This window comes from Scyliorhinus torazame, chromosome 4, assembly GCF_047496885.1.
Source record: "Scyliorhinus torazame isolate Kashiwa2021f chromosome 4, sScyTor2.1, whole genome shotgun sequence".
Classification (NCBI taxonomy): Eukaryota; Metazoa; Chordata; class Chondrichthyes; order Carcharhiniformes; family Scyliorhinidae; genus Scyliorhinus; species Scyliorhinus torazame.
Window position 1 is genome coordinate 105,709,657 of NC_092710.1, and position 15,560 is coordinate 105,725,216.

General features: G+C 46.8%; 1 protein-coding gene across 1 annotated transcript in view; it reads right to left on the bottom strand.

Moving 5' to 3' along the window:
- Positions 1 to 357: 357 nt before the first annotated feature.
- prim2 (DNA primase subunit 2) overlaps positions 358 to 15,560 on the bottom strand; it is a 258,526-nt gene continuing 243,323 nt past the window's right edge. Inside the window, exon 13 of the mRNA XM_072498404.1 lies at positions 358 to 2,920. Within this exon, the coding sequence (XP_072354505.1) occupies positions 2,681 to 2,920 (240 nt within the window). The 3' untranslated portion in view covers positions 358 to 2,680. The remainder of the gene's footprint in view (positions 2,921 to 15,560) is intronic.

Sequence of the window (15,560 nt, forward strand, 5' to 3'; positions counted from 1 at the left end):
GAACGTGAACCCTTCTGCACAATTCCTGGGTAAACCCTGACCTCGGAACTTCCAAGAGGGATTCTCCAGCGCAACCCCCCCCCCCCCACCCCCTTCCCTCTGAGATCCGAGGCCGGGCGGCCAGGAGGTTATGCCGTTGTGTACGCCAAATGGCTTCACAAAAGAATGTATGCCCATCGTATAGAAATATAATCATTTGCATTTATGTTGCCCATTTAATGTAATAAATTCTCCAAAAGCACTTGGGGGAGTGTAATCTGACAATTTATGAAATACAACCAGATGTATAATCGCCTCATAAAATATGAACGGTCTTTCTTGAAACTCCTATTAAATGTTTATAATAAAGCAAAAGCATTTTGTATTAAATTGAACAATTTCTTTATTATTATATTTCATATCAATTGCTTTTAAGCATAACTGTACAAAATCCTGAAAAGTTAATGAAAATAAGTGTTTTGTATTGATTTATAAAAATAACCTTCTTATCAACACAGCATACTTTTAAGGCTTTCTTATTTCGGACTTTTTTGGTGATCCATTACATTTTTAGTACAGCATCTTGGAGTGCCATATTGATGGAGCAGGGAAGAAAATCGTACAAAAGAAGCACCAACATTGCTGTACACAGACTGGTGCAAGAAAACGTTGCGATGGACATATGGAGGAGAAAAACACAATTTCAGTTTCTGGCAAACACGAATATCGTTTTGTGAAGGGAAAATTGTGGAGTCTTTCCCAGAGAAATGTATTAGCTGAGCAGAAGCTGCGGGGTCCGAAATCATATCACAATAGTCTGTTGTGCTTTGAAAATTCAAGAGCAATTCGGAGTTGTGTGTGTTAAAGCTGGAGCGTGTAGCCTGTCTGCAGTGAATGGCCTATCTAAGCTGTTCACCAAGGACCCAAATGGAATTGTATTTTTGCTCATGGCAAGGCAGTTTAAAACAACACTGAGTATTCACCATTTGCATTAGCCAACCTAGAGTTCATGGTTTTTAACTCTGGAAGCTGTGGTGCTGCGTTCTCTGCAATTTTTCTTCCGCTGGTGATCTGAGTATTGACATTTCCCTCCCACCAAGGTGAGGACAGCGGCAATTGTTTAGGATTGCACCTATATTAGCTCTCTATTACTATGTTATACCCAAGAAGAGCAGATTCAAAGGCAGTCCTAGCTTGTTAGGAATGGATTAACAGTTTGTCCATTTCTACTCATTATTCAGGGATAGTAAAAGTAAAGTCGCCAAAGTCCCAGATGACCGTAGGCTGCATTTCCCTTTGAGGGGGAGAGCTGACTGGTGGTGATTTAATGATTTAACCTGAGGATCACCACACCTCAGGCGAGGAGCTAGGTTGAGAAGGCGAGGCCGGTACAGGAATTGAACCCGTACTGCTGGCCTCGCTCATGCATCACGAACCAGCTGTTCAGCCAAGTGAGCTAAACTGGCCCTTTCACGGATAATACACGAGGAGACTTGTCAAAGTACGCAAAGTCAAAGCCATTGCAGCAATTCAAAGCTTTGCTGATTCTGTGCTCCATTTATTCTATGGGGGCCACATCTCCGATAATTAGCAGCACTCTCCACTGGAAACGCAGGGTCACAAAACGAATCACAGGGGGCCACTCTATGGGGAGTGCATCACTGACGATTAATGGCAACTCCAAAATAAAAATCACTCCTCGGTCTGCATAATGCATGCAAGCAACACACAATACTGACTGCTCCTCGGGTGCAGTATGAAGCAAAAGACACCAGACCCTTAATTTGCGTTCTCTAATACCAAAGGCTGCAAGCAACAAGCTCAGAGTAGCTCACACACAGTATGACGTTTGTGTTGCTTTCTAAATTGTGCTCTTGATTAAAAATTGGCTCAAGTTTGGAGAAAAACCAAGCCTTGAGGGGAAAAAAATCTTGCTTTTCCATTGATTTATTTTGCATATCAGGCAATCTGAACACAAAAAGTGATTCTGAAAATGAGAACTGATTCAGATGTGCTTCTCCTCTGGAAATCTGCAAGTACAGCACAAGATGTTACACAACATATTTACGCTTCACCCGATGGGCAATGAGAAAGAACAAATCACATTACAATGCAATGAAGCCTATAATATTAGCTAATGATGGTGAAGCCATTAACCGTGGATCACAATTGCAATGCAATGATGTAGTTTAGTGGAGAAGAAAGGCACCGATTTGTCAAATGCCACCTAGTGCACAACTCTGAAGTATTCACGAGACTAGTCGGCTGGGCTTGAGTATTTCTTCTTACAAAAGGTAGCAATATTAAGACATTGCACCAAAGTTTATGCAGCTCTTAGTACAGGTAAAATAAAACGGGAACAAGACCACATTCTAGTCCAAGGATATTACTATGCCTTGGATATCTCCTTGCATCATCTACATCAACTATGTAATTCATTTCCAGGAGCTGACACAATACGTGCAAGCAACAATATCAAAGTAAAAATATAAGATCTTGTGTTGCGTTTTCCTGGTGATAATATTTCAGTCAAATTCATATATTATATCTACAGGTCATTCTGGAACCCATCCGATTTTTCTGAAGTTTACTCAGTTGAAGGGGGGTAAAAGCAAGATGACAAGAATATGCAAGATTCATTTTAGGAGATGTGAGAACCCAAAATGCATTTCATTGGATATCAACGTCATGTCATCAATAATCACTCGGTGTATACATCACTGAGAAGCTCTTCCAAACCCTCCATGTCAGCAGACTCTGCCTGGCTCGTAGGTTTGGAGACACAGGCGCTTGTGCCTCTTGTAGACTGGCTGCCTTGGTTACGCTGCTGATTTTCTGGCTGGCTAGACTCTTTCTTGATATCCCGGCTGCCGTTGAGGAGTTTCTGACTCTCTATGAAATACTGATTTGGATGATTTAGGGAAAATCCTACTTCTTCGGCCTAAAAGGCAGAGAGGAACAAAATAAGGACAGTTGAAGGTCGAAGTTGCACATTGTGACTCAAAACAAATTGCAGCACAAGTTTCAAAATGAAAACATTCGCAAGCTACACATCAAGTCATTAAGCATATCAAGAAGAGCATAAGGTTAATATTTCCAACATGATGTTTTATGAAAATCCAATTTTAAAATGATATTTAAAAGGAACACAGCGAGGAAAAACAAACTGAGGATTAGAGTGACATTCCTTTACTTTCAAAGAAAACAAAAAATGATTGTATGTTATAGAATAGAATCACAGAATTTACAAAGCAGGAGGCCATTCGACCCATCGAGTCAGCACCAGTCCTTGGAAAGGGCGCCCAACTTACCAACATGTTGAATGTGATTATACCGAGATAAGGCCATAAAGTGTGACTTGTCAAATAATTTTAAGAAATCATGGGAGTTTTTTTACCCGAATAAATAAATTCCTTCAGCCCGTTTACTCTGCACAAATTCTAAATTGCAATAACTTACTTTCAATCCACAAGTCTAACACCTATGTATTCAAATGCAAGTTTAATTCAAACTCAGTAGTAGACAATGTAGATATTCTCACCACTTCCCTAAAACCTAAAGTTCAGAAAACTCAGCTTGCAATGTAAAAGGTCAAAGCCAAAGTTATAATTTCCAACAGCAGACAAGAATTTGCATTTATATAACCCTTCTCACAACCTCAGGATGCCTCAAAGTGCTTTAACCCAAAGGTGACTTCTGAAGTGGAGGCACTGCTGCATTTGCAGGTTTACTAGGGTGTAAACCACTGTTGCACACTAACATACTTGGAGCCCGAGGTAAGAGCTGGGTGAAAGTGAGGGCCAATGCAGCATGGGAAATTCCAATGAACGCAGTGAGCCTTCCTGTGAAGATCCAGAAGTATCTCGAGGCTCAAAGAGGCAGTCATAAAGCAATCTCTCTCCCAGAAACTAGAGTTGTCTATGTACAGCGAAGATGGACACTCACTGCATTGAGGACGACCTTCAGGGATAAAATGAACCGCACTACTCTAGAGGCCCCTTGCCTCTACCTCTTGTAGGCATCAAGATTGGTTCAATGAAAACAATGAAGTAATTCAGAAATTACTGGAGGATAAAGGTCACCTCTATAGAGTTTACCTCAGTGACGGGTCATCATTGACCAGGCACAATGCTGACTGAAACAGCTGCAAGGCTGCTGAATGCAAAGAGAGACGCGGGGCACTTGGTTGAGTCAGAAAGTTGGTGAACTTCAGTCATATGCACAGACCACAAAGACGAAGAGATTCTATAATACTCTGAAATCTGTCTACGGACCCCCATCTACTGGTTGATCACCAACCCTTGATGCTGAAACTGCTCACAGAAAAAGCCACATTCTGGAATGATGGGCAGAGTCATTTAACTACATCCTCAACAGTCCATCATCCATCAAGAAGGGACAAGTTACCAGGTTGCCACAGGGCATCATCAACTGCTCTCTTGATGGCTCCACGCTGTTAGAAACGACGAACGCAATCAAACTCCAGTCTAGTAGCAAGTTTGTTGACTTGGCCAAGGTCTTTGACATAGTCAGCTGTAAAGGCCTTTGAAGGGTAATGCCGAAATTCAACTGGCCTGAGAAATTCATCACAATGGCCGCAGCTCCATGAAGACAAGCTTCACGTGTCCTGGTTGATGGCGTGTCTTCTGATCCATTCCTAGTCACTAACTGATGGAGCAGAACAGGGCTGTGTGCTAGCACCAAATGTCTTCAGTATGCTTCTTTTTCCTGTCATGCTCTCTGGTGCCTTCCATGGTGGTGAAGCTGGCATTAAAATCAGATATCGTATTGATGGGAAAAGAGGTTTAATCTGAGACAACTCCAGGCAAAGACCAAGATCTCCAAGCACCTACTTCACGATGAATGCCCAGTCGCTGTTGGTTCAGAGCTGGACATGCAGAGGAGAAGGGACTTCTTCTCTAACGCATGCAACAACGGGGGCCTCACGATCAGCATGAATAAAACTGAAGTAATGTACCAGCCTGCTCCATGAAAACTCCACCTCAAGCCCAGGGTTTCAGTTCATGACCTGTCAGCAGTAGATAAGTCCACTTATCTCAGCAGCGCTCTCTCTCACACCATCTATAGTGATGAGAGACACCGGCAAGAATTGGCAAAGCAAGTGCAGCTTTCTGCAGACTGGGAATGAAGAGGAATAAGTCTCCCTACGGAACGGTCTATGTTGAGACGCAGTTCTCCTCACTCTGCTTGACCCATGCCAGACTTGGACTGCATGTCAGCAGCATGTCAAAAAGCTCAACCACTCTTACCCGAGCTGCCTTCGGAAGCTTCTGGAGATCAGATGCCCACCGAGCTGGCACGTAATGCATTTTGGAAGGTCTAATACAGGTGGGGAATATACAGTGAATGGTAGAACCCTCAAGAGTATTGACAGTCAGAGAGATCTAGGAGTACAGGTCCACAGGTCACTGAAAGGGGCAACACAGGTGGAGAAGGTAGTCAAGAAGGCATACGGCATGCTTGCCTTCATTGGCCGGGGCATTGAGTATAAAAATTGGCAAGTCAGGTTGCAACTGTATAGAACCTTAGTTAGGCCACACTTGGAGCATAGTGTTCAATTCTGGTTGCCACACTACCAGAAGGATGTGGAGGCTTTAGAGAGGGTGCAGAAGAGATTTACCAGGATGTTGCCTGGTATGGAGGGCATTAGAACATAGAAAAATACAGCACAGAACAGGCCCTTCGGCCCACGATGTTGTGCCGAACTTTTGTCCTCCATTAAGAACACATTAATCTACACCCCATCATTCTACCGCAATCCATGTACCTATCCAATAGCTGCTTGCAGGTCCTTAAGGTTTCCAACTCAACTACCTCCACAGGCAGTGCATTCCATGCCCCCACTACTCTCTGGGTAAAGAACCTACCTCTGACATTCTCCCTATATCTTCCACCATTCATCTTAAATTTATGTCCCCTTGTAATGGTTTGTTCCACTCGGGGAAAAAGTCTCTGATTACTCTATTCCCCTGATCATCTTATAAACTTCTATCAAGTCGCCTCTCATCCTTCTCCGTTCTAATGAGAAAAGACCTAACCCTCAACCTTTCCTCGTAAGACCTACTCTCCATTCCAGGCAACAACCTGGTAAATCTCCTTTGCACCTTTTCCAAAGCTTCCACATCCTTCCTAAAATGAGGCGACCAGAACTGCACACAGTACTCCAAATGTGGCCTTACCAAGGTTTTGTACAGCTGCATCATCACCTCACGGCTCTTAAATTCAATCCCTCTGTTAATGAACGCGAGCACACCATAGGCCTTCTTCACAGCTCCATCCACTTGAGTGGCAACTTTCAAAGATGTATGAACATAGACCCCAAGATCTCTCTGCTCCTCCACATTGCCAAGAACCCTACCATTAACCCTGTATTCCGCATTCATATTTGTCCTTCCAAAATGGACAACCTCACACTTTTCAGGGTTAAACTCCATCTGTCACTTCTCAGCCCAGCATTGCATCCTATCTGTCTCTTTGCAGCCGACAACAGCCCTCCTCAATATCCACAACTCCACCAATCTTCGTATCGCCTGCAAATTTACTGACCCACCCTTCAACTCACTCATCCAAGTCATTAATGAAAATCACAAACAGCAGAGGACCCAGAACTGATCGCTGTGTTACACCACTGGTAGCTGTGAGGGGAGGTTGAATAAACTTGGTTTGTTCTCACTGGAATGAAGGAGGTTGAGGGGTGACCTGATAGAGATCTACAAAATTATGAGGGGCATAGACAGAGTGGATAGTCAGAGACTTTTTCCCAGGGTAGAGGGGTCAATTACTAGGGGGCATAGGTTTAAGGTGCGAGGGGCAAGGTTTAGAGATGTACGAGGCAAGTTTTTGTACACAGAGGGTAGTGGGTGCCTGGAACTCGCTGCCGGAGGAGGTGGTGGAAGCAGGGCCGATAGTGACGTTTAAGGGGCATCTTGACAAATACATGAATAGGATAGATACGGGAATAGAGGGATACGAACCCCGGAAATGTAGAAGATTTTAGTTTAGACGGGCAGCATGGTCGGCACAGGCTTGGAGGGACGAAGGGCCTGTTCCTCTGCTTTACTTTTCTTTGTCCTTTGTCAAGCATCCATACTATACTGAGACAATCACAACCGAGTGGGGCTGGCCACGTAGCTGGAATGCCTGGCATTCACCGAAGCGAATATTTGCGTGTTTAAGTTCTCACAAGTACTGCCTGAAAGAATGATGGATGCAGATTCAATAGTGACTTCCAAAAGCAATTGGATTTATACCTGGAAAGGAAACAGTTGCAGAGCTTTGGGGCAAATAGCAAGACTGGGGGGCGGGGATGGAACTAACTGGATTCTCGCGCAAACAGCAGGAGCCACCACGGGTAGGTTGAATGGCGTCCTCTCTGTCGCATGGTTCTAAGTATCTCAACTCAAATGGTACAGAACTGTTGTCAGCTTCTTAGTCAAGATTACTGGGCTAAAACCAACTGCACCATTAAATGAACAAAAGCTCACACTTTTGGTATAGACTATTTTGGAAATTTGAGTAGTACTCAGCAGATGATAAAGTCAAATAAAGTCCTAGCCGCCACTACGCGCGCACATTGAGAACTAAGCAGGATGTAGTCGGACCGTTGGCCATTCCATTGGGCAAGCAGGCGAGAGCTGACACAAGCAGTTCGTACAGCTTTGCCAACAAAGGGCAAGAGATTCAAACAGCCAGAAGGGAATTTCCAGTAGGTTGAAAGAATTACAGCTCAAAACCAAATGTCACTTTTTTAAAGTGTTGTTTTCAGTTAAGAAAAGTCTTTCCGGATCGTATATAGTTCACCCCTTTTTAAACACGGTCTGGAAAACAATTTTAAGTGGGCAGTATACCTTCGTAGCCAAAAGGTCAGAAAATCTTGTGTGATGGGAGAGCAAGTGCGCATTATTTTTCATTTATTATTTTTATTTCGTTCATAGGACATGTGCATCGTAGGCTGTGCCAGCATTTATTGCCCATCCGTAATTGCCTTTGAAGGGACAGTTAAGAGTCAAGCACATTGCTGTGGGTCTGGAGTCACATGTAGGCCAGACCAGTTAAGGACAACAGATTTCCTTCCCTAAAAGACATGAGTGAACCAGATGGGTTTTTACGACAATCGACAATGGTTTCATGATCATCATTAGACTTTTAATGTCCGATTTTTATTGAATTCAAATTTCACCATCTGCAGTGGCGGGATTTGAACCTGGCTCCTCAGAGCATTACTCTGGGTCTCTGGTTAACTAGTTCAATGACAATACCACTACGCCACTGCCTCTCCTGTGCAAAGCAGCAAAGTCAATGCAGTGAGGAGCTATCGTGAAATTCAAATGCTTCCAGGCCGCTTCAAATGGCTGAAATTATTGGAATTTTATGTGGTAAGAGGCACTGGCACTGCCTTTATTTATCTTCCATTCCCACCAGGACTGTGGGCTGATGCATTTGTATGGTTGAGGACTCTGAGTCTGTACTCTTTGGGAGTTTAGAAGGATGAGGGGGGATCTTATTGAAACTTACAGAATACTGAGGTCTGGATAGAGCGGACGTGGAGAGGATGTTTCCACTTGTAGGAAAAACTAGAACCAGAGGACACAATCTCAGACTAAAGGGACGATTCTTTAAAACAGAGATGAGGAGGAATTTCTTCAGCCAGAGGGTGGTGAATCTGTGGAACTCTTTGCCGCAGAAGACTGGAAGCCCAATCACGGAGTGTCTTTTAAGACAGAGATAGATAGGTTTTTGGTTAATCAGGGGATCAGCGGTTATGGGAAGGTAGGAGAATGGGGTGAGAAAAATTATCAGCCATGATAGAATGGCGGTGCAGACTCGGTGGGCCGAGTGGTCTAATTCTGCTCCTATGTTTTATGGTCTTATAAAATCACCCAAGTGCCCTCAGCATTTCAACTTGGCAACTTTTCGCACAATTTATACATCTAACACAGGATGAAGTTCATACTAACAACAGATCATGACCTCGCAGGATTATGTACATCGTAGCCAGGGAAGCTGCATTAAGGGAGGCGTGGAGAGGGGGGGGGGGGGCTGTCATTACCCCACGAGCTAAGGTTCCCATCGGAAAGGTCTCCGCTCATTATCCATGAAGACAATGCGAGTCTGTCCCAATCATTCAAAGCAGTGAATACGAGGAGTTCAGATTACCGTTCTACTCTTGTTCCTTGGCAAATTTCTCTCAAATCTGTATTGCAGATACAATTCCCAAATCACAAAAAATTAACTGAGACCAAATTCCATCACAGATTTCAACCATTTGATGCAATGAAACAGAAATTAGTCAGACATAAGAAGCAATTTGTGTCAGTTGCTAACAGACCAAATTAATGTCTGCCTTTCGAACATTTTCTTATTTGTCACTGCCTCCCCACCCACAACCATAGGTTTATTCACACAGATGTAGCAGTCAACCTAGCCAATTGTCTCAAAAAGTCAGGACGTTCCCAAGTTCAATTACGTTTCTATGACCTGACTGATTTTGTGCAGCCAAGAGTCATCACATTCAAGTGGCAGATTGATACAACACTGTGTGAATGAGGGTAGCCAGTCTCCCCAGCAGCACTCCCACACCTATAATTTTAAATGTCACTAGGCTTTTAAATGTCAATAGTCCCAAATTCAAAAGACTTGTGTTTGGGGAATCCACTTAAACCAGAAGTTTCCAGTGTTGCTACGACAATCCTGGGCCCGATTCCCACTCTTGAACACAAAGAGCCTTGGGTATCCAGAGCAACAGCCAGCCTAGTACAGACTCCCACCCACCTCCTATCCCAGCCCCGGGCATCAGGCTTTCCCCCACTCCATCTCAATACAGACTCCCACCTCAACCCACCACATCTCAATACACACGCATTTGATTTGATTTTGATTTATTGTCACATGTACCGAAGTACAGTGAAAAGTATTATTCTGCGGCCGAGGAATGTACACAGTACATACATAGTAGACACAAGAATAATCAACAGGGAACATTAACCAATGGTACATCGACAAAACAGTGATTGGTTAATGTGGAGCAAGGGGCCAAACAAAGCAAATGCACCTGGGAATGGTGGGCTGGGAATCTGCACTGAGGTAAGGTGGGCTGCGAGAGTCTGCAGTGGGGTAGGGTGGGCTGAGGGAGTCTGCCCTGAGCTGGGTGACTGTACTGGGGTAGGGTGCGTTGGGATTCTGTACTGGGATAGGGTGCGTTGGGATTCTGTACAGGGGTAGGGTGCGTTGGGATTCTGTACAGGGGTAGGGTGCGTTGGGATTCTGTACTGGGGTAGGGTGCGTTGGGATTCTGTACAGGGGTAGGGTACGTTGGTATTCTGTACTGGGGTAGGGTGCATTGGGATTCTGTACTGGGATAGGGTGCGTTGGGATTCTGTACTGGGATAGGGTGTGTTGGGATTCCGCACTGGGATAGGGTGCGTTGGGATTCTGCACTGGGATAGGGTGCGTTGGGATTCGGTACTGGGATAGGGTGCGTTGGGATTCTGTACAGGGATAGGGTGCGTTGGGATTCTATACTGGGATAGGGTGCGTTGGGATTCTGCACTGGGATAGGGGGCGTTGGGATTCTGCACTGGTGTAGGGTGCGTTGGGATTCTGTACTGGGATAGGGTGCGTTGGATTTCTGTACTGGGATAGGGTGCGTTGGGGTTCTGTACTGGGGTAGGGTACGTTGGGATTCTGTACAGGGATAGGGTGCGTTGGGATTCTATACTGGGATAGGGTGCGTTGGGATTCTGCACTGGGATAGGGGGCGTTGGGATCCTGCACTGGTGTAGGGTGCGTTGGGATTCTGTACTGGGATAGGGTGCGTTGGATTTCTGTACTGGGATAGGGTGCGTTGGGGTTCTGTACTGGGGTAGGGTACGTTGGGATTCTGTACAGGGATAGGGGGCGTTGGGATTCTGTACTGGGGTAGGGTGCGTTGGGATTCTGTACTGGGGTAGGGTGCGTTGGGATGCTGTACTGGGGTAGGGTGCGTTGGGATTCTGTACTGGGGTAGGGTGCGTTGGGGTTCTGTACTGGGATAGGGGGCGTTGGGATTCTGTACTGGGGAAGGGTGCGTTGGGATTCTATACTGGGATAGGGTGCGTTGGGATTCTGTACTGGGGTAGGGCGCATTGGGATTCTGTACTGGGATAGGGTGCGTTGGGGTTCTGTACTGGGATAGGGGGCGTTGGGATTTTGTACTGGGTAAGGGTGCGTTGGGATTCTGTACTGGGATAGGGTGCGGTGGGATTCTGTACTGGGATAGGGTGCGTTGGGTTTCTGTACTGGGGTAGGGTGCGTTGGGATTCTGTACAGGGATAGGGTGCGTTAGGATTCTGTACTGGGATAGGGTGCGTTGGGATTCTGTACTGCGGTAGAGTGCGTTAGGATTCTGTACTGGGATAGGGCGTGTTGGGATTCTGTACTGGGATAGGGCGCGTTAGGATTCTGTACTGGGATAGGGTGCGTTGGGATTCTGTACTGGGATAAGGTGCGTTGGGATTCTGTACTGGGATAGGGTGCGTTGGGATTCTGTACTGGGATAGCGTGCGTTGGGATTCTGTACTGGGATAGGGTGCGTTGGGATTCTGTACTGGGATAGGGTGCATTGGGATTCTGTACTGGGATAGGGTGCGTTGGGATTCTGTACAGGGGACGGGGTCTGTACGGGGGCGAGGAAGTGCTGGGGGTCTATGTGGGGGTGGTCGGTGGTGCTGGGGGTCAGCACTGGGGGGTCAGTGGTGTTGGGGGTCAGCACTGGGGGGGGGGTCAGTGGTGTTGGGGGTCAGCACTGGGGGGGGGGTCGGTGGTGTTGGGGGTCAGCACTGGGAGGGTCAGTGGTGCTGGGGGTCAGCACTGGGGGGGTCGGTGGTGTTGGGGGTCAGCACTGGGGGGGTCAGTGGTGTTGGGGGTCAGCACTGGGGGGTCGGTGGTGTTGGGGGTCAGCACTGGGGGGGGGTCAGTGGTGTTGGGGGTCAGCACTGGGGGATCGTTGGTGTTGAGGGTCAGCACTGGGGGGTCAGTGGTTTTGGGGTCTGTACTGGGGTGGGGTCGGTGGTGTTGGGGGTCAGCACTGGGGGGTCAGTGGTGTTGGGGTCTGTACTGGGGTGGGGTCGGTGGTGTTGGGGGTCAGCACTGGGGGGTCAGTGGTGTTGGGGTCTGTACTGGGGGGGTCGGTGGTGTTGTGGGTCAGCACTGGGGGGGTCAGTGGTGTTGGTCTGTACTGGGGGGTCAGTGGTGTTGGGGTCTGTACTGGGGTGTCAGTGGTGTTGGGGTCTGTACTGGGGGGGGGGGTTCGGTGGTGTTGGGGGTCCGCACTGTCAGCCTTTGGGATGTATGGATCAGAGTGCCCTGGAAATTCATACACCAAATTGCTCATTTCTTGTGAGGGTGGAATATCTGTTTGGCTTGACGGCAGCATCCAGTTAGTGGTCACTTGTGTTGCTACTGCCTCATGAAGCAGCTAGCTTCACCTGTTCTTCAAATATCTGAGATACCTTACCCTTCCAGGGTAATCTGAGGCAGGCTGGGCACATTTCAGGCCACGGTATACAATGCAAGATGATCTGTTCAGGATAGCCACTATCCCCGCAGGATGTCCTTGATGCTCCCTATATCATCACCAAGCTTGCATGGTGAGCAAATGGCTCTGCTGTCTGTGTGGAGTTTGCACTCCCTCCCTGTGTCTGCGTGGGTTTCCTCCGGGTGCCTTGGTTTCCCCCTACAGTCCGAAGATAAGCAGGCTAGGTGGATTGGCCATGATAAATTGCCCCTTAGTGTCAAAGATGTGCAGGTTAGGTGCAGTTACAAGGGTAGTGCGAGGGCGTGGGCCTAGGTAGGGCGACCTTTCAGATGGTCGATGCAGACTCAATGGGCCGGATGGCCTCCTTCTGCACTGTAGAGACTCTATGGTGTTGTGGGCCTATTTACGAGGCTGCTGATAAGGCCAATCTTATCGGGTGTGGAACTGTAAGAATCCCAACACGTGTATTGACGAGTGAAGGTAGGCTTGTGGCAGAGTGAACCACCACCATCCACAGCCGATTTCTCAACCAGCACATCAAAGAAAAAGAGTTAATTTCACTGCTCCCATTTCAAAGGTGAATTTGGGCACAAGGTGGAACCCATTAAGGTGTGTGAGGAAATTATTGCATGCTGCTATGGATTTAAATATAGTAAACAGATCACCACATATTAGAAATAAGCCGTCACTTTAGGTCTATCAATTGTCCTGATGAATGCAAGATGAAAAGCTTCAACACAATTTATCTTTTTCAGCAAAACTTTTCTAGGGTCACTCCTTCTCCTGGGAGTTAGAGTTTAATAAATTGCCACATTCGCTACCTTTAAGCTTCCTTTGTTCGAAAGCAGAAAGATTTCATCCATACCCACTTCCTCCATAGTCACTCTCTGGCAACATGCAGGAACAAAGCACGCTGGGATGCTTGGCCAATGTGAGAGAGAGTGAGAATGAGGGAGGGAGAAAGTGATAGAGAGAGAGATGAGAGGAGTGAGAGAGAGAGAGATGAGAGGAGAGAAGAGAGATGAGGAGAGAGAGAGAGAGATAAGAGGAGAGAGAGATAAGAGGAGAGAGAGAGAGATGAGAGATGAGAGGGGAGAGAGATGAGAGAGGGGAGAGAGATGAGAGAGAGATGGGAGAGAGATGAGAGAGGGATGTGAGAGAGAGAGAGAGAGAGATGAGAGGAGAGAGATGGGAGAGAGAGAGAGATGAGAGAGAGAGAGATGAGAGAGAGAGAGAGATGAGAGAGAGAGAAAGAGAGAGATGAGATGAGAGAGATGAGAGGGGAGAGGGAGAGAGAGATGAGAAGATTGATGAGAAGAGAGAGATGAGAGATGAGAAGAGAGAGATGAGAAGTGAGAGAGAGAGATGTGAGAGAGAGAGCGAGAGATGAGAGGCGAGATGAGAGGGGAGAGAGAGAGATGAGAGGAGAGAGAGAGATGAGAGGAGAGAGATGAGAGGAGAGAAAGAGATGAGAGGAGAGAGAGATGAGAGGAGAGAGAGGGCGAGAGAGAATGAGAGGCTGAGAGAGAATGAGGGGGTGAGAGAGAACGAGAGGTTGAGAATGACGGGGGGCACAGTAGCACAATAGTTAGCATAGTTGCTTCACAACTCCAGGATCCCAGGTTCAATTCCAGGCTTGGGTCACTGTCTGTATGGAGTTTGCACGTTCTCCCCGTGTCTGTGTGGGTTTGCTCCGGGTGCTCCGGTTTTCTCCCACAGTCCAAAGACGTGCAGATTAGGTGGATTGGCAATGCTAAAGTGTCCAATAAAAAGTTTGGGTGGGGTAACTGGGTTACGGGGATTGGGGAGAGGCCTGGGCTTAGGTAGGGTGCTCTTTCCAGTGCAGACTCAATGGGCCGAATGGCCTCCTTCTGCACTGTAAATTCAATGTATCTATGAGAGAGCGAGAGAGAATGAGAGGGCGAGCGAGAATGAGAGGGCGAGAGAGAATGAGAGGGCGAGAGAGAATGAGTGCAAGACGCGAGAGCATGAGATTGAAAAAGAGAGATAGAGCGAGAAGTGCAGCGGGCATGTCTAACAATGATGAAAAGGGAAGAGATGATGAGGTCGAGGGAATGGGGAGATCTCAGAAGATTTACAGCACAGGAGGTGGTCTTCTGTCACTTTGTCTGTCCGGGTGCCCTGCAGAGCCACTTCAGATGGTGACATTTGAATTCAATAAAAATCTGGAATTAAAAAGTCTAATGGTGACCATAAAAGCATTATCGATTGTCGTAAAATCCCATTTGGTTCACTAATGACCTTTAGGGGAGGAAATCTGCCGTCCTGACCAGGTCTGGCCTACATGTGACTCCAGACCCACATCAATGTGGTTGACTCTTAACTGCCCTACAAGGGCAATAAGGATGGGCAATAAATGCTGGCACAGCCTGCGACACCCACGTCCCATGAATAAATAAAAAGCTCACCTTGTCCAGTTCCTACACAATTTCAGCAGAGCCGTGAAAATCGAGTCTGCCTGCACCACACTCAGGCAGAGGTGACTGGCAAGGAAGTGAATCTTACAGCAATTCCAATAGCTGTGGCAGGGAATTCCGACCACGTAGCTCAAGGCTGAGAGTCAACGGGGAGTAGGATTGCCAACTCCGGTTGAACACAATCCTGGACGTTTCTTCACATCTTACCTCCAATCGCCCGGCCCTACGCTCCCATCCTCACAGAACCCCACCTTTCTATGTCAGAGAGTAGGGTCGTCAATGACCAAAACTTGCATAGTTTAGTATGTTGCAGAGCTGGTTGAACATACAGATGAGGAGCAGGAATAGGTCACTCAGCCCCCTGACCCCGCTCCATCGTTCAATAAGATCATGTCTGACCCCACATTCCTGCCTACCCCAAATAAACTTTCACCCCCCCCCTTGTTAGTCAAGAATCTATCTCGTTCTGCCTCAAAAACGTTCAAAGATTCTGCTTCCACTGCCTTTGAGGAAGCGAGTTCCACAGTCCCACGACCCTCAAGAGAAAAAAAAAATTCTCATCTGTTTTAAATGAACGAGCCCTTACTTTTAAACAGTGACCTCTGGTT